This window comes from Hermetia illucens, chromosome 5 (assembly GCF_905115235.1).
Source record: "Hermetia illucens chromosome 5, iHerIll2.2.curated.20191125, whole genome shotgun sequence".
NCBI classification, from domain to species: Eukaryota; Metazoa; Arthropoda; class Insecta; order Diptera; family Stratiomyidae; genus Hermetia; species Hermetia illucens.
Window position 1 is genome coordinate 74,974,972 of NC_051853.1, and position 22,054 is coordinate 74,997,025.

The 22,054-nt window shown below is 39.9% G+C and overlaps 1 protein-coding gene across 7 annotated transcripts in view; it reads right to left on the minus strand.

Annotated features, from left to right (window-relative positions):
• LOC119657392 overlaps positions 1-22,054 on the minus strand; it is a 127,409-nt gene that overhangs the window by 32,306 nt on the left and 73,049 nt on the right. Inside the window, exons 1-2 of one of the 7 annotated variants that reach the window (XM_038064284.1) lie at positions 10,260-10,453; positions 9,265-9,515 (exon numbers count right to left, since the gene is read on the minus strand). In XM_038064284.1, coding sequence (XP_037920212.1) covers positions 9,265-9,420 — 156 coding nt within the window. In that variant the 5' untranslated portion in view covers positions 9,421-9,515; positions 10,260-10,453. Of the gene's footprint in view, positions 1-9,264; positions 9,516-9,657; positions 9,908-9,969; positions 10,109-10,259; positions 10,454-22,054 lie in introns of those variants that run through there. The other 6 variants (XM_038064283.1, XM_038064278.1, XM_038064281.1 and 3 more) reach the window with 6 other exon arrangements.

Sequence of the window (22,054 nt, forward strand, 5' to 3'; positions counted from 1 at the left end):
AGGTTCGTAAGCTGGGATATGGTACATATGAATTTGACGATACTAGCTAATTTGCATTACCGCGCGGTCATTTGTGGTTAGCGAATCCATGCTAATGGCACACTTTATGTGTCGGTGCTGCTTGGTAGAAAAGAAATGTTGTGTACCATGACTTATTTGGATTAGAGGGACGGGCAGTGACCCAATGGGGTGCATTTAATGGTAAAGTTGGTCCATTCAATGTTGAAAGTGAATGTGGTTTACAATTGAAGTTGAATTCTTGGAATATAAGCTCCGTGAAGATTTAGCTTTCCAAAGTTTGCACATGTAACTTTTATTTATGCATCGATGGTCTGATAATTAAATTTCAAGTTAGGAGTTCATGAATCAAACAAAAAGAAAGTTCACTTTTTTTTACAATGATACGGGGAACCTGGAATATATTGTGTAATAAGCATAATTGAGCATGAGCATGAGTTTTAAGTGTATCCACCCGTGAATCATTAACCGCTGTGAAGGTACAACTCTCAATTTTCTTCATATGTACATATGTATACCATACTCATAGGTTTGCTATTATATATAAGGCTATGTTATAAAATTATCAAATGCTGAAGCATAAAAATTACTATGCTTATTTTTTCCTGCACATCATACAACATCTAATTTAGTGAACCCGCAGAAAACCATCTATAGGGGCACTTTCCAGACCAATTTCAATTATTATATTTAAAGCGTAATGTCGCAATAGAGATAATTAGAATTGGAATTTTTACTCATGTTTGTAACTTTTACCCCAAAAACCTTAGAAACTCAGTAAAATGGGACATAGCGACAACGACACCAACTTTCTTTGTTACTTCCTAATATTCATCAAAACTAGTTCCTAATTTAAACACCAAATTTTTCTGCGTCACATAATGGGTGTCAATTTTGTCATATAAATTTGTTAAGGTGTTAGCGAAAAGTGTCTACAGAATTTCAATGATGCAAAATTTAAATTGTCTTTTTTTATCATTAGACATTGCACAGTTCATGTGTTCACTGTGTTGTTAACTCTTAGCAAGGCTACTTTTGTGGTTATAACGCTAAAGTAGCAAATTTAAAGTCCGTATGCAAGACTGGCATCACAAGGTTCATCTTGCGGTTAGCATATTGAAGATATATTGTATTATTTGAATTGCTGTTTCCTATGATATAAATATGTGTGTTTATAGACACCCGTTGTGATGTAATACAAACAGATTGCTCAACTATATTAGAGGTAATGGAGATACAACCGACCTCTAAAGTTTCTAATTGATCATGAAGATTCGTATTGTATCTGTAATTTAATATATTTCGTTGCAAGCTTCTGTTTTAATAACAAAAATTAGAATTTCAAGTAAAGCGAGTAAGACGCATCCATGTATGAACTATTATAACTTCCATATGGACTTAATAAATTGCTTTGAATATCTCGTTGCTAACATCATTTGATAAAGCCGCATATCAGTTCGTCTTTACGAAACTATTTGACAAAATCAAGAAGTTATCCTTTAAAAATGTGGTTGTAAGTTTTATTACTCGTACTTGCAGAGCATTAAGTACGATGATAATGAAACTGAACCAAAAGAAACAGAGTAAAATAAAGTATAAAAAGATTCTTTGTGGAGGTCCTAACACTTATAAAGACGTGAAAGGAGACGCATATAGGCAAGATTGTAAATGTCTCAATTTTAAGTGGTTACGAATGTTGTCAACTTGAATATTTCATATACAATTCATGAGCTTCTTCCGTTAAGAAACCACAAACTACACACTTTGTGTTACTCTTCCTACGGAAGCAAAATATGTAGGTGTTGAAAATCAAGAGACGGAAGAAGCATGGTTCCGATATTATAAACAAGAAGAAGAAAATGAAACAAAGTTTCATTGAAAATCAAATAAAACAAGTTGGAAATCGGAGGCCCGGCGCTTCAGGTATGGAAGGTTTTGTTGATCTTTTGTTTTAATATATTTGGGTACATTATAGGTCCATTTATATATACTTCGTAGTGAAAATACGTTGAATACTATATATCAAATCAATGCGGTAATGGCATTTTATCTGTCCCGAAAAGTACTAACCGAGACCTTTAATTTGATACCACACGTGACTAAGTTCGGTGAAAAAAATTAAATTTTAAACAATACGGCCAGCATGTTTGTAACAAGAGATCCACGGCTAGTGTGGCCCTGGCAAGGTAATGCCGAACGTGGGAGGTCCGTGATATACTAGCAGGCTGCTTAATGCCGGAGTCTTGCTTTATGCCACCCAGATTTGGGGCAAGGCATTTCACATATCATGCCCATAAACTGAGTACGGTCTATATGAAAACTGCCCTTAGGGTGTGTTCTGGCTTTAGAACCGTTTCAGATGCCATCTCGGGAATGATGCTTATTGACATCTTCGCAGATGAGATGACAAGCATATACAATCTGAAGTCAGTCTCTCTTTTTTCGCAGATGAAGAACTCCAAAAGGGAGAAATCTGTAAATATACTGCCGGAGCATTGGGAGCACTCGGGAAAGGGCATACAGACTGATCCCTACCATCAAGGAATGGCTGGGGAGACAGCACGGGGAGGCTAATTATAACCTCACTCAATTTCTCAGGGGGCATAGAGGATATCGCCAGTACATCTATAAGTTCAAATTGGACAATTTGTTCAATTGTACAAACTGCGAGGAAATCTCTGAAAACTCAGAGGACGTATTTTTCTACTGTTTGAGGTTCATGGACGAGAGAAAAAACCTATAGGAAACTTTAGGTGAAGAACTAATACCGGAAAATGTGGTGAGGAGAATGCTAGCATCGCAGTAGGACTGGGAAGCGATCAATTTAATGATCGCATCAATCGAGAGCAAACTACGAAAAGCGTAAGAGGTGAGGAAGGCGCGATTACGAACATCTCGCCTAGAAGATAGGAAAAATAGCTGAAGGGAGCTAACTCCGCTCAGTGATGTAATACCTTTTGGTGGTGTTACGGGACAGGGGGAGTCGGGGGTGGCTTTAGTAGGTATAAATCCCGCACTTTAGTGTATTCAGTCTAGAATTTTTTGAAGATTTCCGATTTCTTGCAAAAGAAAAGGCAGACAGACAAACAGACGGACGGACAGACTGACAGTTTTTAACAAAACCTTAAAAATGGGCATTAGGTACATTCTTGATTGAGGGGAAAAACTAATTGAAGATAAAGTGGAACTTCAACAGTCGAAGAAAGACGAATCTTTATGTAAAAGCTGTAAAATTAGAGACAAAAATGCTTGATACCATCTTCAATTTTTATTGAACCAGCTGGGGGTTTCGGGGCCTGTCAGGCGAATTAACTGTTTATCGTTATATTATTCTCACTTATCGATCATTTTTACGAGGAGTATGGAGTGCGATCGTAAGCTGAACCTTATTAAAATTGGTTTACTTGACTGTCTGCTAGTTGGTTTTTAGACGCTCAGAAGCGGTTATACCCATTGACATGAAGTTTAGAACGTTGGAATAGTGCACGCCGACGCATGTAGGCACTGATATCCTTGTAATGCGGGTATAAATTTGTAGTTTCTCTCCCCCCATAGTGAAATTTTTAGAACATAAGGAGCACATCTCCTGAAACAAAGGGTCTACATACCCCTTTGAAGCTTTGCAGAACAGTGTTTCCGTTAAGCTGAAGACGTGCAGCCATGGAAAAGCCGTAGATACGCGTCTTTGATTTTTGTTTGATTTGAAAATCCATTCAAAAGGACATTTGGGTGATTGGAGCCATGGTATGTGAAAAATACTACTCATCTCTCCTAATTTAAAGGGGAAAGTGGATTTCTCAATCTCAGTTGTGTAAACATCAAGGGTGAATACTTAGTAATAGAACTTCTAGCACATATACCCGGAAGAAGATTTTCGGAAGATCCTCAAATAGAAGATAAAGACTTTTGAAACCTGAAACATCTTAGAGGAAGGAAGTCTGATTTTGAAAGTGGGCTCAGCCATTCAGTTACCTCTCCAGTTTGAGAATCGAGTGAATTCAGGTCCTTCTCGAAGATATTTGGGTGAAAGGACTGCGCGATGTGTGCAGAAAATATTGGTAAACGCATCGAAGCAAAATATTGCTGCTCTATGGGTGTTACCAGGAAAGTGGGGGCTATCCTACTATTTTAAGGCTTTGGAATAACTGAAATCTACTCTTTAAAGGTATTTTGTAAATTTTTAACGTTGCCGGAATTTTGAAATTTTGGTTTTAGACGTTTTCGGCCCGGATGCTACTTCTTAGTAGTAGATGAAAGATATTTCAGGATAATCCTGCTCTACATCTTTCATTCAAAAGAAAAGGGTGTTGGCAGGGTGGTGGCAAAAAGGTTCGATTTGGATGATTCCGATGAATACAATTACTAATATGGTTTGAAAATACAAGATTGTTTTTTAATTTAAAGGATAAACCCTATTCTTCTCTATTTTGAAAATATGGATATTTCATCAGTTCGAATCCTTGCGGACAAACGAAAGAATTTTGTGCCATGAAAAGTTAGTGGTACGGAATTTTAAGGTGGGACAATACCTTGATAAGGTATTGTTAATACTCCTAACAAATTTCACAAAAAACCTGCCTATTCATAATGCGAGAACAGTGACAGCATGGTTTCTAAGGTAGTCTGTTGATGTAATGTAATGAGCACCGAATTCAGCTTATTTCAATATAGTTCAGAACTTTTTGGGATAGAAGCGAAGCATAGATGGAATATGTCTGACGTTTGTAATTATCAATATTTTAACAAAACCTGGGTTTAGGGCGTTTCAATAAAATTCTATAACTACAAATAAAAAATCCAACCCGTTCTCTTTTCGTCGCCGAAATATGCATCCTTGCAAAAAAAATGAAAATATTTAGTAAAGGAAACAGTTTGGATTTTTTTTTATTTTTTGTTATTTGCAGTTATAAATATTTGTCTTTTATTTTATAATCAATTGAAAATTGAAGCTAGTCACTGGGAAAAGTCTGACAATCTTCTACTAAAATAAAGACAAAAAAAACGCGGGCATATTTTTTGTATGCAGAATGTGAGCAGATAATGCTTATGCGAAATGAGAATTTTTCCACTGCCGAGATTTTTATTAAACTCGTCGAAATTGTGGCATGAAAAGCGTAAAAATTCAATATTCATACATCCAGGATTTGAACCCATGGAACACGAATGAAGGATTGGTGCTGATGTAAGTCGGCTATAAGTCACCATCCATTCAGTGGAAGACTGCATTAGTTGAGAGAATCAATCATTTTCGTTTTTTTAAAAGAGGGAATCGTGTTCATAACCCACTGACCCACACACTAAAGTGCAACTTGCTGTTCAATGGGTGGGGAGTTAGAAACGACTCTCATCTTCAAACAAAATAATTAGCTTTAGATCAAGTAAGACCAGAATTTGATGGTATCAATCATCATTATAATCAACGGCGCAACAACCGGTATCCGGTCTAGGCTTGACTTAATAAGGAACTCCAGAAACCCCAGTTTGGCGTCGAGGTCCACGAATTCGAAATCCCTGAAGGCTGTTTAGAGTCCTGGCCTACGCCATCGTTCCATCTCAGGCAGGGTCTGCCTCGTCTTCATTTTCTACAATAGATATTGCCCTTATAGACTTTCTGGGCTTATATAGGCTATCGTCTATCCTCATGTAGGGGCCCAAAAATTCGTCGAAGGATTCTTCTCTTGAACGCGGCCAAGAATTCGCAGTTTTTTGCTAAGAACTCAAGTCTTTGAGGAATACATAAAGACTGGCAAGATCATCGTCTTGTACAGTAAGAGCTTTGACCCTATGGTGAGACGTTTCGTGTGAAACAGTTTTTGTAAGCTGAAATAGGCTCTGTTGGCAGCCGAAAACCGTACGCGCATTTTATCGTGGTTGTGATTTTCGACCCAAGATACGAGACATTTTTAACGGTCTCAAGGTTGTAGTGTCCTATCTTCATTGTTTTCGTTTGGTGGATGATGTCGTTACTTCAATAATTTCTTTATGAATTGTTAAATTTTGAGCAAACTTGTGTCCGATTTCGGCAGCACTGCTCCCAGGGCAATTAAGCGATAGTACTTGGTTGAAGTCGGCAAAATTGTCGGTTGTTATGCCAATGCAGTACCATGGAGGAGAAAGACGGAAGGTTTGTTTTTATTTTTGCATACAGATGGCGGTAGCTTTCATAGGAAAAGCAGTTTAAGAATAGTTGGGCCACACAACGAAAGTTTTCGTAGGTAGTAGGTGGCTTAAATTTTCGTTTCAACTGGGCATCATTAGCAAATCTGAAAGAAGTAAAGTAAAAAGGGAAAAAGATGTTTCTAGGTCTTGTTTGATTTATATGGTCACGAAATAGTTGGAGACCCATGCTGATCAGAACTTCAGACATTGTTCATATTGATATTTATAGATAGACCATTGGGATCATTAGGTCAGACGAAACCTTGGCGTCTGAAGTCGGTGTATAGCCTATGTAAGTTTACACTAAGCTTTAAGCAGTACTTACTTATACTTTAACATCCTCACCTCCCAAGATAGAACATATTCTTTATTGATGCTAATAGAATGAGTTTTCTTGAAGCAATACGACTGAAAGGGCGTCACATCCGCGGGAAGTGACTAGGGCCACACCCAATAAATGGGACAATATGAAACAGTCTTTCATGGCGAATCGATCGCATACAGATCCTAAGGCCAGCAACCTGGGGGAAGCGAAGACCAGTCCTTTGATTGCTTCAAAAATCGTTCAAGAATGCAGAAACCGATTGAACTTTATTTCTAGATTCAATACGGTGGAACTACTCTGGGTTTCTGGTCATTGTGATGTAGAGGGAAATGATATCTCGGATGTCATTTCTCCATTGCCCGGACTGGAACCAGTAATTGGAGTGGAGTGTCAGTAGCATTGGCTAATGCTGTTATCAAAACCTGAAAACAAGCTTTCCATCATGGCTGGTGACAGAGTTTTAACATTGCTAGACACACCTGTCACAACCAAACAAACATGTTGTTTTCTGTTAGATTGGGAAATCGAGTACAATGGACCGCTAGCGCCTGAGTGCTCAAAAGCTTTGCTTCTCCAAAGAGATGAAGGCAACTTTAGCCCCAAAAGTAATAGCAGCAGAGTATAACTTTGAAATCGTTCAAAATATCCCCCATATCAGTTCGAAAATTATAAACGATAGAAGCTATGATGACGAAATGGGTGGTAGGTTATTGGCAGTCAACAAAGCCTATCGCAGTTTATAACGCTGTTTTGGTTCGAATGTTTCTACTATGCAAGACCTTTGTCTGTCAGTCTTTATGTATTTCTCGGAGACTTGTGCCCTTAGCAAGCAAAACTGTGTTCTCCTAGTCACTTCGAGAGTAAAATCATCCGAAGGATTTTTTTTCCCTTATAGAAGGGTAGACAATTTGAAAGAAGTCAACGAGCCATATTTCGACAATTTTGTCGCGGATAAAATCCGGGTCAATCAACAGCGCTGCACAGATTACTAAATCCGTGTGGGTGTGGATGATCCACCTCGGAAAGTCCACAGGGGCATTTATTATGTATTGAAAAAGAAGACATGGCAAAATCTGCCTTAGATGGAGAGATGGAGCTGGCCAGCATGCCAGCCAGCTGCTAGGAATATCGCTCTTTACTAAGCCAGGCCTAGACCGGACACCGGTTGTAGATGAATGTTGAGAATATTGGTATAATCTACTAGAAGGGAATGGGTCCTAAATGAGGATTTATATAGTAATGGATTGGGAAGATTGCTTATGCTTGTTTTGGTTATGTTGGTTATTAACTACGACTGAAGTTGTATGAGTGCGAAGTTAGCCTATTTTTATCGTTTATATTACCGGCTATATTGTAAATTGAAATCTCTTCCATAGTTATACTCTGCGACTGGATTGGCAATAGGTGAGATAAACAGTGCTAAAGCATCATGCCGGCTTTGGAGTGTTATTCAAATTCTACTATTTCAGTTCACAGTCATTTAATGTTGATATTCAGTATTTAATAAGCGTTCGAATGTGACCTTGGTTAAATACAAAAATTTTAATATTTACCAACATTATTTGAAATGATTCAAAGCTTACAAAATAATGTAAATTTAAAATCTTGTATTTACACAGATACGGCGGATAAAAAAGCATATAAACTTCGGCTAGTATATTGGAAGGCAGGTTTGTATGTAGACTTACCGACGGACAATTAATTGAACATTTCAATAGTTTCACGACTGGTATGTATGTACATATATTTGATGTAGAAATACCAATCCATAATTAGAAGTAAAGTTTAAAAAGGAAGCGGGGATAAGAATATGGCAAATATCTTCTAGTCTATAGCAGTATTTCATAAATAATTAGAATTTCGTGTAATATTGCTCGTAAGTTACTGCTTGAGAGGTTATTTTGCAGGCTTGACTCTTTTTCCGCATAAAGACGGTTGATAGCTTACAGGTCTAGTCCCTTAACGAATAAAGTTTCCTGAATGCAGGAACAAGACTTTCATATATTTGTGAGTTATTCTGGTAATTATTCTGTGTGTTTTGGGCATCGATAGTTTGATATGACTAGGCACAGTTTTAAACTGACTACGAAAAAATAAATAACTCCTTATTAAGAAGCTATAATGCTTCATTATTCATTTAAAAATCATTAAAATAAACTTTTTCAATGGCCTCAGTTTGATTCTATAAATTCATTTCAATATAATGCTATGAAACATTCGTAATAACGGCAATCAATGCGACAATATTACTGCGGTGCATCTAATTATATAATCAAAATACATAAATATAATGCAATCCCAGCTAACAGTTAGACATCAACCGGCTTATTTACATTATTATGTCATCGAAAAGGCAGCACGATTGTAAAAAAAACACCTCGAAAACGGTTAGTTTATTCACATAAGTATCTTGTATCAAAATTGCTATTTCTTTTATGAAAAAAAAAAAACATTTTTGGTTGCTTGTCAGTGTAACAAATGTTAACTAAATGCACAAATACCTCATAAGACGCGCGAAATAGAGATATTCAAATTTCCACATCAAAATTTTGCATAATATACAAACTGGAACTTCCAAAGTGATCGTAGTCAATTGACCCAAAAACACAGTCAGAAAAAGATAAAGCCCATAAATTCGTAATAACTTGCAAATCTAGTTTTCGTTACTCACGCGCGAAACTTTGCGAAAACATGCAATAGTCGCTATTACTTAATACGTCACACTAGAATTTCGCACTAATTTTTTCTCTGTTATTAATTACCTCGACTTCGATGGGGTTCAAATCGTCCGACAAGTCAGATGGTTCTTGGATTTCCTCGATGTCCTGTCGTTTCACCCTTATGCTGGGCATGGCACAGATCGTTTGAAGTACTACCGCAACTATCACTAAACTTAAACTCCACTTGAATCCTTGCATTTCGATTTTTTTTATTTACTGGTTTTCTACGTAAAATTTAGTGACTATAATCCACAGATTGCTTTTTATGTAACTTTAGAATTTTCGATATCGATCTGGAAGGAGATAAATTGAATAAAAGTTAGTAGTTCAGTCGTGAATAAAAAGGGTGAGTAAAAAAGGATGAAAAGGCATGGTTAATTGGAGTTGTCACAAAGCTTTCAGAAAAAATGCAGGTGCATTGAAAACTATATCTACTTTTCTCAGTGATGGAAGGTAATTATTTAATGGATAAAATCGAAAACGGGTTGGATCAACGACACAAACGCGTTAACATTCGCCAGCAAAATGACCACAATCAAAAGTCTTTGACGATTTAGGCTCACCAGCACTCAGCCACATGCGCTAAGAAATAAAACTGAAAAAAGTGCTTTTATGGAAAAGTCAGTGAAGAAAATGGTTAAATGAGCAAGCAACTGAAAGATACGAGATGCATTCATCTACAGTACGGGCCAACATAAAACCGACGCGGCTACAGTCACTTATATCAAAACCGTGTGTTAAACGTACTTCACATCAAAACAATAATATGTAGTACCAGTGTCTCGGTTACTGCACTGCTCGCGTCTAGTATCGATATGTACGATTAGAGGATTACGCGTATCTTGTATCTAAGCATTTTCGTATTTCGCGAAAAACGCACTCTCTTGATGCAGTCGCGTGTTATTGAAATTACGAGAGATGTAGCGTTACAGAAGCAAAGAGATTTACAGATTTTTGTAAGAAAAAAAGCGCAAAAGGCAAGCGAATAATAGCAAATAAGTACGAGTATGTAAGTAAATGAGTAAGTACGGGCTTACAATTGATGATAACCAGGTGAGTATGCAGGTATGGTTTGATCAACAGGTAGCCTGGGTATGAAGCACGGCTAAGAGTTTGAAGTCGATCAAAACTGCTACAAGAGACCCCTCGAAATTGAAAAGCAGCTGAAAACCTGGTAAACCAATTGAAATTCGAATTGGTGGGATTGTTGGCGCCTTCTTTGCATTCGCCTCAACTTATAAACCTTCGTATCTATCAATTTACTAAGTAGCAAAACCCAACACAGCTGAGATAATGCACTGGTATATATGTACGCGGTATTGTGGCTATGGAAAAATGGACAAACAGAATTTATGTTTTTCTCTTTTGTGTCATAATTACATACCCACAACATACGTATGTGTGGCAAGTAGATCAGTGACTTAAAGTTCAATCTTTTTATAAATGGATGCAATGCGACGAAATGGTATGGAAGTGGAGTTGTGCAAAAAGGTGATTTACAAGAGGATTGATAAAACCACTTGACGGGAAAAAAATAAATAATAACAGCAAAAAACAGGCTATCTCACACTCAAGATGAAGTTAAAACGGCAAATGATCTAAGCTGAAAAGAGCAGCGCATATTTTAAGCATGTTAACTAGGTCAAGTTACTCTTGGACTTACTCTAGGTGGCTATATTTGAAAATGATAACGTTAATCTCCTGATGAGATTTATTTCTTTGCTGAAGTAATCACTACAAGTTGTTCTACGGTTTAGTTATAGATACAAGGTCCTTGGTTAATTGTTGCTAATTATTGAGCCAGTCGTTTACTAAAATTACATCACCTTTACGACTTACTCTAGGTGGCTTACTATTTTTAGATAACATGTTCCTGTAAGCATCGTATGGGTTGTATTGCCTCCTACACTTAAAACAAATGAGAAGGTCGAACCATTCTCATTTCACTTTCAACCCCAATTTTCCCACAAAGAGTTATACATTTTAACTGGAACTATGAATTGTAATTGAAACTGGTTTAAGAAGATGTTAGAACCGTCCCGCTACTTTTATTGCGAAAGAAAGGGAAACTGGCTAAAAGACGTGTAGCACTGAATAAGGGAAAAAAATGTTCCCGAAGTATGAGTATATGCGGACTAGACATCTTAAACCAGGGAGAGTTCCCAGTTGACGAAAATGGTTTAAAATCAACACACTAACCATAATCACCGTTTTAAAATACACTACACAATGGTATACGGTACGGTTTCTATAGCGGTTAGAACCCGAGTATTATGATAGTAGGTGATCAAATCAGCGAAAGATAACTTAATGAAGTTGGGCCCTCCCATAGGAACACTAACACAAAAATGGGAAAGAAAGGGATGTTCGCGTAAGCGAAAGTTTCGTTTCAGAGTGCAGTGATTGGATTTTTCCCTAACGATGAGGAAATGTTGTAAGGATAATTTACCATGGACCAAAGCTTATTTGGATTAGCTCCAGCCGCTAGCCTAAGTTCATCATCGCCAACCTCATGTTGGAAATTTGACACCCGGTCGTCGAAGGAAGGCAACGGGCAACATCTGCATGCTTGGCAAACAGAATCCGGGTAATGATTTCGGCGGACCAAAGGTGTCTGCTTTACTTTTTACTGGAAATTTAATAAGATCAGAAATTTGTAGTTTAGGGTATTATTTTTTGGAAAATGGGTAACCCCGCTGCGCCACATCACTCGGCTCCCAGATGAAACCTAGGGGATCTCAGCGACCGACTTCAGAGCTGCGTTCTCCATCATATGGCGAAGCGAACGCGACGTTGATTTGGGGCGCAAACGGGCTTCAGTCTGGAGACAGCCTTTTTCTGTCCCCCGATCTCGAGCTGGAAGAAATGCTCTCCACAATCGAGAACACGGTACGGGGCTTCGTATGAAGGATGCAGTGGCTTCCGGACAGCATTCTTCCTGACCAGGACGTGCGTGCACGTGTCCAGCTCCCTGGGCGCGCAGGCAGGTCCGGACGAGCGTTGTGTGGGAGGCGTGGCTTTCATGTGGTCAAGGTTGTCTTTCAGTAGGCGCAGCAATCCCGAATCTGTGAGATCCGATCTTTTGTCGAAGATGGGATCACTTGGAGCCTTGGGTTCGCCCCGTATACAAGCTCCGCGGGGCTGGCAGCAAATTGCTCTCGGCGGGTTGTTCGTAGGCCGAGTAGGACGAGAGGCAAGGCTTGAGTCCAGGACGGATCGTCGAGTGCCATAATGACGGCTTTCAGCGTATGCCGTAGTCCGCTGGCGTTTGAAACCCAGGAGTTTGCCTAACTTTGAGAAAAGTGTGAACTCAAGTTGCACTGCCTGGTCAGTGATGACCAGTGCGCCAAAGCGGGGAATGCACTCTCGACAGAGGGCTTCGGCACAAGATTGCACCGTAATGTCCGTCAGAGGTATTGCCTCAGCGCGTAAACCTGTTGATGATTGAAGGCAATACTTGTAACCGTGCGAACCGAGAAGTAGAGTGCGGCAAGGATGTTAACCTCGGAGACACGAGACAAAGCGTCAGCAACTATGTTGTCTTGCCGGACACGTGCTGGATGTCTGACGTAAACTGGCTTATAAAGCTCAGATGTCGAAGCTCACGAGGGGACGTTCTGTCGGGCTTTTGTTTGAAAACATATGCGAAAGGTTTATGGTCCGTGAACACTGTGAACGGCTTGCCTTCAAGGGCGAAGCGATAGTATTTGATGCTCAAGTACGCGACGAGCCGTTCTCGATCGTAAGTGCTGTAGTTCCGCTGTAGTTGCGGGGTTTAACTGTCTGGAGAAGAAGCTCAACGGCTGCTAGACTTGGTTCACCTTTTGGTGAAGAGCAGCGCCTACTTCGATGTCAGAGGCATCAACAAAAATGGCTAGGGGTGCATCTGGTCGAGGAAATGCCAAAAGTGTAGCATCAGCCAGTTGCTGTCGGGATTTATAGAACGCGCGGACAGCCTCTTCAGACCACACAATCTCTCGTGTGTCCTTTGTTTTGGAGCCAGACAAGTACGTGTTCAAAACGGACTGGTTTTGGACGGCCTTGGGCAGGAAACGACGATAGAAGTTTAGCATGCCCAAGAACCTCCACAAATCCCTCACGGTTTTCGGACGCGGGAGCTTGACTCTTGCACTCTGTCTGGGTTGGGCTGTGCTCCTTCAGGGGAAATGAAGTGGAAGAGGAATCTCACCTGTGCCTGGAGGAACTTGCATTTCTCCATGTTTAGGACTAAACCGGCCTCAAGGAGACGTTGAAAAATGCACTCGAGATGGGCTGAGTGCTCAGAATCTGTGGAAGAACCGACCAAAAACATCATCCAAATATACGAAGCAGAAGTCGAGGTTTCGCAGGACCGAGTGGATGAACCTTTGAAAGGTTTGCGCCGCATTGACCAACCCGAAAGTCATCCGAGTGAACTCGAAGAGTCCAAAGAGAGTGCATATTGCCGTCTTTGGAATTTCTGCTGGAGCTACAGGGATTTGGTGATAGGCCTTGCTTAAATCCAAGGTCGAAAAGATGCGGCAGTTTGTGAGATGATGCGCAAAGTCGTAGATGAGTGGAATAGGATATGGGTCTGGAACAGTCTGTGGGTTTAGAATGCTGTTAACCCCGCTGCACCACATGGGGAGTAATAATAATGTTTGACTTAAAAAAATGAGAGCTAATTCTCTCCGTAGAACCTTCCTTTAGGGAACCTTCAGCGGAAGAGAAAAAAGATAGAAACTTGAATGCAATTGGCTTTGTGCAAGTTTGTGAGTTTAGATTCATGTTGACCGGATACCGCAAATCAGAGAAGGCGTTTAACGAAAAAAAGGAGATTGATTTAGCTAAAAAATGCAAGAATCCCTGTGAATGAAGCCATATGCGCCATAGGCATAGGACTTACACCGACCGCGGCATACTTTTCTAACCATTTTTCCTACATATAAGAATACTACTTACAAACATCATAAAAGTTGATCAAATTAATTTGCAGTATCCCAAAGCATTTTCTTTTTAAGGATTTGTGTGAAACATAACCTTATTAGAATCGATTCGATGTCTGCCACACCCGATTCATTCGGAAACGGCTGAAGCTATTGTCACGAAATTTGAGAGAATATGAATCCCGTTATATAATATATAGTAACAGTCACCCATACATGCTAAAGAAGAGTGTACATTTTTTTCACAGAATGTAGTCATGTGGGGTATCAAATGAATGGGCTCAACTAGTTCTTCCGAAACTGATCTTATTTCTAATATTGCAACAGACATAAGGTAGTGAGCGCTCAAAATATATGCCCCGAAAAGTATAATGGGTCTCATTCTCAGAACCTACCTAACTGAAAAATCTGAAAAAAATAAAGTAATAAAGTAAAGTAAAATAAAGTTAATAATAGCATATTTCCATATTTTAGAAATTTGCCCGAAACCCCCTTTGAGCTCATCCCAGAAGTACAATTTGCTACCATTATAAGTATAATAATAATATAACACACAATTTTGGAAAGTTTGAGGGAAATCCCGCTATTCTTAACAAAGTTATAGAGTATCAAAATCGTGCATGCTCATCATCAGCGATCAAGGCACTTAGGTCCAACCAGGTGAACTCTAAACTGGTATGGGAATGCCTTGAGAGACTGAATACACTCGGCTCGTCCAACAAGGTCTGGATACTTTGGGTTCCAGGCCATGCTGGGCTGGAAGGCAATGAGGCAGCGGATGAACTAGCCAAGAAGGGAGCAGGGATGCCTTTATACGGGCCAGAACCCTTCTGTGGAATCGGAAACGGTTTCATGGCTATGAATCTAAGAAACGAAGAAAAACGGTTGAGGGAACTATATTGGGCGGGCCTACCAGGGATGGAGCAGTCCAGGGTGCTTATTGGGGGATACGAACCCATGCGCACAAAGGATTGCTTAAACCTCACCAAAAAGAACCTCCGAATCATAGTGGGAATTCTCACTGGTCATTGTCGGCTGAACTACCACCTAGGGAAGCTAGGGATATCTACGGACACTGCCTGCAGGTTCTGTGAGGAGGAGGACGAAACCTCTATGCACGTCCTGGGACAGTGTCCAGCACTTGTGCAAAGTAGGTCGATACATCTGGGAGAACACTTAATACCAGATGCAAAGCTGAAACTTCTGGAAGTGGGGAACATACTAAAGTTCCTAACGGTTACTGGCCTGCTTGAGATACTATGATCAACAGGTACACTATAACCAGTAAAAGGGCACAATAGTTCTTCAAGGACGCGGTGCGACTTTCCCTTAACAAAATAATAATAATGCATCATGATGAGCTTTACCCCCGAAGCGGCCCTGCTCCCGGTATTCCGACTTGTTTACTGATAGTAAGGCAGAAATTGTCAGCGCTCTCATTATATATTTCTGTTGTAAGAGCCATCGGGTCAGTTGAATAAAATCTGTGGGATTAGGTTAGGAAAGCGATCTAACCTCTTCTACGGCGAAAGATTTACAAGTCAGACAGCCCGCGTACTGGCGTCAAAACCTTCATAGTTACAATTCTTTAGGAGGTGGAAATCTTTAAAAGACTAAACCCGCGGTTCGCGTGCCCTGAGAGTGGGAGATTTTTATTCACTGAAACCACGTATTGCCAAGCAACGACTGAGATTTTTCCATTTAGTAAATTTTAGTTTACATTTAAAGGGAGAAGATCCTGGGGCCAACACCAGCTTAGTTTGTCCTTTATGTTAGTAAGTCATTTGGCTTTATTTTTTCAGTTGTCTCGTCATACTTGAGGTATCTGTCAATTTGTGGACTTTGCCATTTTCATGTGAAGGCTCTTTAATGACCTCACTAACCATCTATATTCTCAGGTCCCTATCCAGATCTTTATTACGAATGGACCAAGGAGTGTTCACAATGCTTCTAAGCACCTTGTTTTGCAACATTGGTATGACTTTCAAGTTTGTTTCTTTGGCAAAACTCCAGAGCTGTATGCCATGGGATCTACTTGTAAATTAGTAGTTTGTTATTGGCTGTGAGGTGGGAATCCCTCACCGACAGTCTGTACATCTGTGTTTATCTGTCATTTAGCTTTTCCTTCTTTTTAGAATGTGTCTTTTCCAGCTGAGCTGTGCCTTACTTAAATATTTAACGTTATTCGCCTGTAGCACGTCTTATCCTTTGGTGATAACTTTCGTTGGATTCTCTTTTTTGTTAGTGAAGCTAATGTGTGTCGATTTGCTTTCATTTAATTTAATTTTCCATTTCTTGGACCATTCTACATTATAGTAATAGCTATTTGTAGCTTTATTTTTTCTTCTTCCGTGTTTTTACCTATGGTAAGAAACGGGGTTGGTTCGTCGTTATCGGTTTCGCCATTTGGCTTCTTCAAATGCCTAATCTGGATGCAATCTCGAGGCTTTTAAATCCCTATCCGGCGAATCAAGCCACCGTTGTTTCGGCCGGACGCTTGGTCGTTTACCATCGACTTCGATGTTCAGACCAATTTGGCAAGTGAATTCTCGTTAGCGCAAATTACGTGACCATACCATTGAAGACGCCTCTCGCGCAATTTTCTCTCGATCAGTCCAACCCCATATCGATCGCGAATACCCTCATTTTGGATGTGATCAAAACGTGTCCCCATAGCCGTAAGACGCCGTTCATTGTCTTTTATAGCCGACCGGCTAACACTCAAAACCATAGAGAGCGGCAGGACGGACGACATTGCTTCATGGATTGGTCGTCAAAAATTCAGTTTTATTCAGATTCAATCTGAGACGTGTTGCATCAGGCGATCATTCCATTCATCAAGCAGTGCATAGGGCGCTGCACGTTGGATGTCCCGTATTACGGTGTCCATAACAAGAACAAAGAGGAGTGGTGAGAGGACGCTTAATTGATGAACACCAACGGAGACACGAAGCATTACACTTCGAACTTTACTTTTCGGATCGTGGTAGAGCAATTGAACCTAGTGCGTGAGTTCTTCTGGCACTAAGTGTTGTCGAAGAGCATACCAGATGAGTTCATGTGGCACACGGTAATGCTTTCTCTAGATCCAGAAATGTAATGTAAAGAAGGCGATGCTTCTGACGGCGTTTCTCCATGAGTAACGGCGCAGCGTGTATTGCGTCAGTATTTCCACAGTTCTTGACAAATCCGGCTTAATTCATGGTTATTTCAACGATTCCGCGAATACGGTTGGAACTGTAGTATCTTCTTGCCAATCAGATGGTGTTCTACTTTCGTGAATAATCCGATTAAAGAATTCACTGAGCCACAGTTTTGGGTTCCAGCTCTTCGCTTTCTAGGGCTCAGATGCAATGTCATCAGATCCTGTAGCTTTCCCCGATTTCATTCGTTTTATTGCCTCCTCGACTTCAGTTGCGCTGACAGGTGCAATTGCTCCAAATGTCGGCAATGGTTGTGAAAGTGGAGGATGAGCAAATTCTTCAGTTAAAATCTGCTCGAAGTATTCTCGCCATCTATCCGTCGCGGCTCGACAGTTAATAAGCAAAGTACTGTTCTTGTCATTAACTCAAAAGAAGTGTTCGATATCCAGTGTGCGTTCGTTACGGCTTTTGGCAAATCGATACAGATCTCTCTCGTCATCCCGAGTGTCCAGTTTATCGTAAAGATTTTTGTAATGGTCCGCTCAGTTGACAGCGACTACTTTCTTTACTTCCCGGTTGGCATTCTTATAAATTTGCCAATTAGCCAGTGTTTTATCGGCGAGAAATTTGTGGTAGAGGCGTTTCTTTTCACGGACCTTCACTTCAACATCGTCATTTCAAAGCCAAGTATCTTGGTTGATGCACCGCTAACCAGGTTTGGTGACCTCGAGGGTTACAGGGACCGTCTTGTGGATCGTGTCTTTCATTTGGTTCCACGATTATTCCGCATTCGTAATGGTTGGTAATCGCGTAAGTGAGTTCCTTTCTTCTTTCTTTACATTTAAAGCGCGGCGGACTAGTGCGTTCCTCACGCTGTTTTATCGGTGGCTTAATTCGTAGGACGGCAATCAACGACTGATGTTGAGGTGCGATGGTTTCATAGGGAACGGCTTTGCATCAGTGACGATGATCAAATGTCGGCGTCTTATGAGAAGATAGTCGAACTGCCTTTTACTGTTTCCACTATAAAATGTAGGGAGATGAGGCAATCGTTTGATGAACCATGTTTTCATAAGTACAAAGTCATGGGTGTCCGTGATTATACGCTCGCCACCCTCATCGAGTGTTCCAAACCCCTTTCCCCATGGTATCTGTTACCATCTGCCGTTTCACTTACATGACCATTAAGGTTACCGGCAATGATGTAGTTGCCAGTGGGCACGTGACAAGTGTTTTCATCGAGAAGTTGCTAGATCTTTCTCGGCATCAGGTCGACCTGTCTGTGGTGCGTATGCGATGAAGAAGTGAATAGTGTGATCAGGTGATATAATGGTGAGCTTCGTCAGCCGATCATCAAATCGTTCGACTTCTTTAATGGCATCAGGGAAACCCTCTGAGATGGCAATGCCATCACCATATTGAGCGCGTGGGCTACCAAAATAGAGAATTGTATAGCCACTTTTACCGCGTTCGGGTTCAATGTCGCAGCTTTTGGCACCAGACCATTGGGTTTCTTGCAGAGCGTAGATATCAATGCGTCTTTTCCGAAGGGCTCTTGCGAGTTCCTCGGTCTTTCCAGTTAGGGTGCCAACATTTAGTGTGAAGACAAGTATTTGTTTTGTTCGAACTAAGGTACTTACGTGCTGATGCCGTCCATGCGTCAAGAACCCTTGCCGATTTCCCGACAGGGCGGCGTCCGTCCTGTCGTATCCTAGCCCTAGCCCCTAGCCCTAGCAGTTTTCCGAAGCTTATTACTCGATCCGATCGTCTTGTTTCTAACGACATCGGATGCATTCTTTTGGTCAGGCTGTCGTGAGACCTAATCAACAAGAGAGATTAGGTAGGATTTAGCATAATGGATTAACTCCAGCTATACTTTATTTATCTCTTTCCCTGATTTCAGCATTCTATTTTTATTTTACTGAGGTTAGTATAAAGTACGTTGCCTCAAACCCTACTCCTTCACCTGGGCTTGGGATCAGCATACAATAGGAAGAATAGCAGTGTCATCAGTGAATGTTGATATCTTCGTTTCATCAAAGCCGGTAGATATTTTCTTTCAATTCGGAGTATTTTCCTGAAGTACGAAGATTTCAGGATCAGAAAGAAAGCTAGTAGGATTAGATAATTCTATGCCAAGAAGCTGGTTGCGGCCATCTTACATTACCAGGTTAATGACAAGAAGAGAAGTGCCTTAGTGCCCTCTGCGTATCTAGTCCATGATTTTCTGTGTCATCTTCTGAAGCAACTTATAAAGAAATAATTGGTCTTGAACTCTTAATAGGTTGTGATACGATTGCTCAATATATTTGTTGGGAAAGTAGCAGATACAATCCTAAAGGAGTGAATTCCTTGGCATTAAGGTGCAGTTCCAACACAATTAGAAACTTTGAATTGCCGAATTTTGAAGTCTTTGAGGAGACGTAGGAAAGTGGAGGACTGTAAAAGCAATAAAAATCGAAACTTGTCAAACTTCAGGAACTCTCAGCATGAATATAGATTTGTAAAGAGTTTGGAGCTGGAAGACTTCAAGGCTATGCAGTGGCCCTAATACTAAATATGGAGGATAAAGTAGGACAAGCGAGCAAACTCTTAGAAAACCGAATGGTACTTTCATAAATTTCAAATTCGTGTGTACATCATTCTTCAAAATAAATGGTTGAATTTGACTTGACCGAATCAGAGGTTAGCTTCAACTCGAAAATGTTGAAGCACGAGCTGGGAGTACAATGGTCATCAGTGAAAAAGCGAGAGCAGATCTACTATCCTTTGAACATTTCAGAGCACCAACATGCTAAAAGGGGATATAGAGTATATAGAGAAACTTTTATCTTTCTGGTTAGTATTATTCTGCGCTATGAGCCTACCTTTTGGCAGAAGATTAAGGTAGTCTCTATACCTGGAAAGAAGACCATAAAAACCCAAAGACCTTCAGTAAAATTAGTTTAATATTATTCTAACATAGAGGCTAGTTGAACGTCAAATTCGTGAGCCGTTTCGCAGCAAATAACTCGCGATTGCTTGCCTCTCGTTTGGGTCGGGTTGTATGCTGCCGGGGTCCATGGGATTGCCTAATATTTCTCCTGCTGCTGCAGAAATCTGCACTTTTAAACGTTGAGAATTGCCAAGAAAGCATTGAACAATGCACTCCAGATGTACCAAAATCTTGGATTCGGTGGAAGATATGACCAGAATGAAGAGGAAGACAGGAACCGGATCGAAGAATCTGCTGTGAACGGCGAGAGGGTTAAAGGGGTCAGTCCGTGTGAAGGTCGTTTTTTTTTCCGCTTTTTTCGAGATTTTTTGTTGCAAATTTGATAGAGGTACAAATACGAATTTTTCACCATATATTTATTAATGTCTTGAGCATGGGTAGTAATTTTTTCAGTTCGATAGCATAGTTCATTATTAAGACACAGAGCAACTTATACACCCATTTCCAAAAAAAGTATTTTTCTACTGCCACACTAGAGGGCGCTGCAATCATCTTAAAGAAAAAATGTAAACAGCATTGTAACGTGCGTGCGTGACTTAACTGTCCGCAAACTAGGATTATTAAAAAATATTAAAAGCAAAATTGTTGGTGCCTTGTTGGTGTTTCTTCAAAGCTTCTTTAATGAATAAAAAAAAAATACTGGATCAATCGTAATTATCCTAGTTTGCGAACCGTAGAAATATGTTTTGAATAAGTCGTGAAAATTTCAAAGAATTTTGTTGGATAGATTTTGAGCTATGGTGGCAGCCGATTTTCAACATGCAGTTTCCAGAAAAATGCATTTAAAAAGTAGAATTGGATTTTCAACCATAAAATCTTAACTGACCATTAATCTGCTATACCTAGTCCATAAAGCTTAGGTTTTTTCAAGAAACACATGTACAGCCTTATGATTTATGCGATTTTAGCGAAGTCATTCGAACGTCATTTGGACCGATCAATACGCGCTTTATTACAGCGATCGACATAAACCTGACATGTGACATTTTACCCGTTTAACACTGTAATTTCCGAACGACTCTGAATATCAAAAAATCACTTTACCCATATATTCTACACTATATATAGATACAATTGATACCGAAAATCGATTCCACAGATCCGACACACGAAATGACCCGCCTAAAGAAGGAAGAATTGAGATTCACTGTCAAAAATTGTTAGTAAAGTTGTAAACAGTAGACGAAAAAATACCCAAGCTTAGTCAATGTCTCGAAATTTTAATTAAGTTATAAATACTAGCTTGACAATGAATCATAAAATGAAATTAGAAGAAAGTAGGTAGGTGAACGTTAAAAAGTAGGAAAGATAGTGAAACATATAAAGGAAAAGAAATCTAAAAATAAGTGAGTTAAAGAAAATGTCTTAGTAAAAGGAGTCGCGACTCCAGGAATTCACGTTCAGGGAAAGGTTCTATACGGGAATATCATTGTTACCAAGATGAATAGAATTAAAAGAGAAGCCGATCTGCAAATAGCGACTAGAGAAAATTAGGGATGGAAAAGGAATGAATATGAATTCATCACAAAGGGCTATATCCGGATAAGTTTAGACATTGTTTACGGTTGGAAAAAAATTTACCGGCCGGAAATATGTCATAAAGGTAGAAATTTTAATGCTAGATAGTACCACTTATTTGAAAGGAAATGGCTGCTTGCCATTTACCGTTACAGAGTTATAACATTTTTCGTAAATAGCGTCAAAACGCTTGACCTTCCCATTTTCACATTCATTTAATCCTAATTTGATACTATTTTCGGAAACGATAC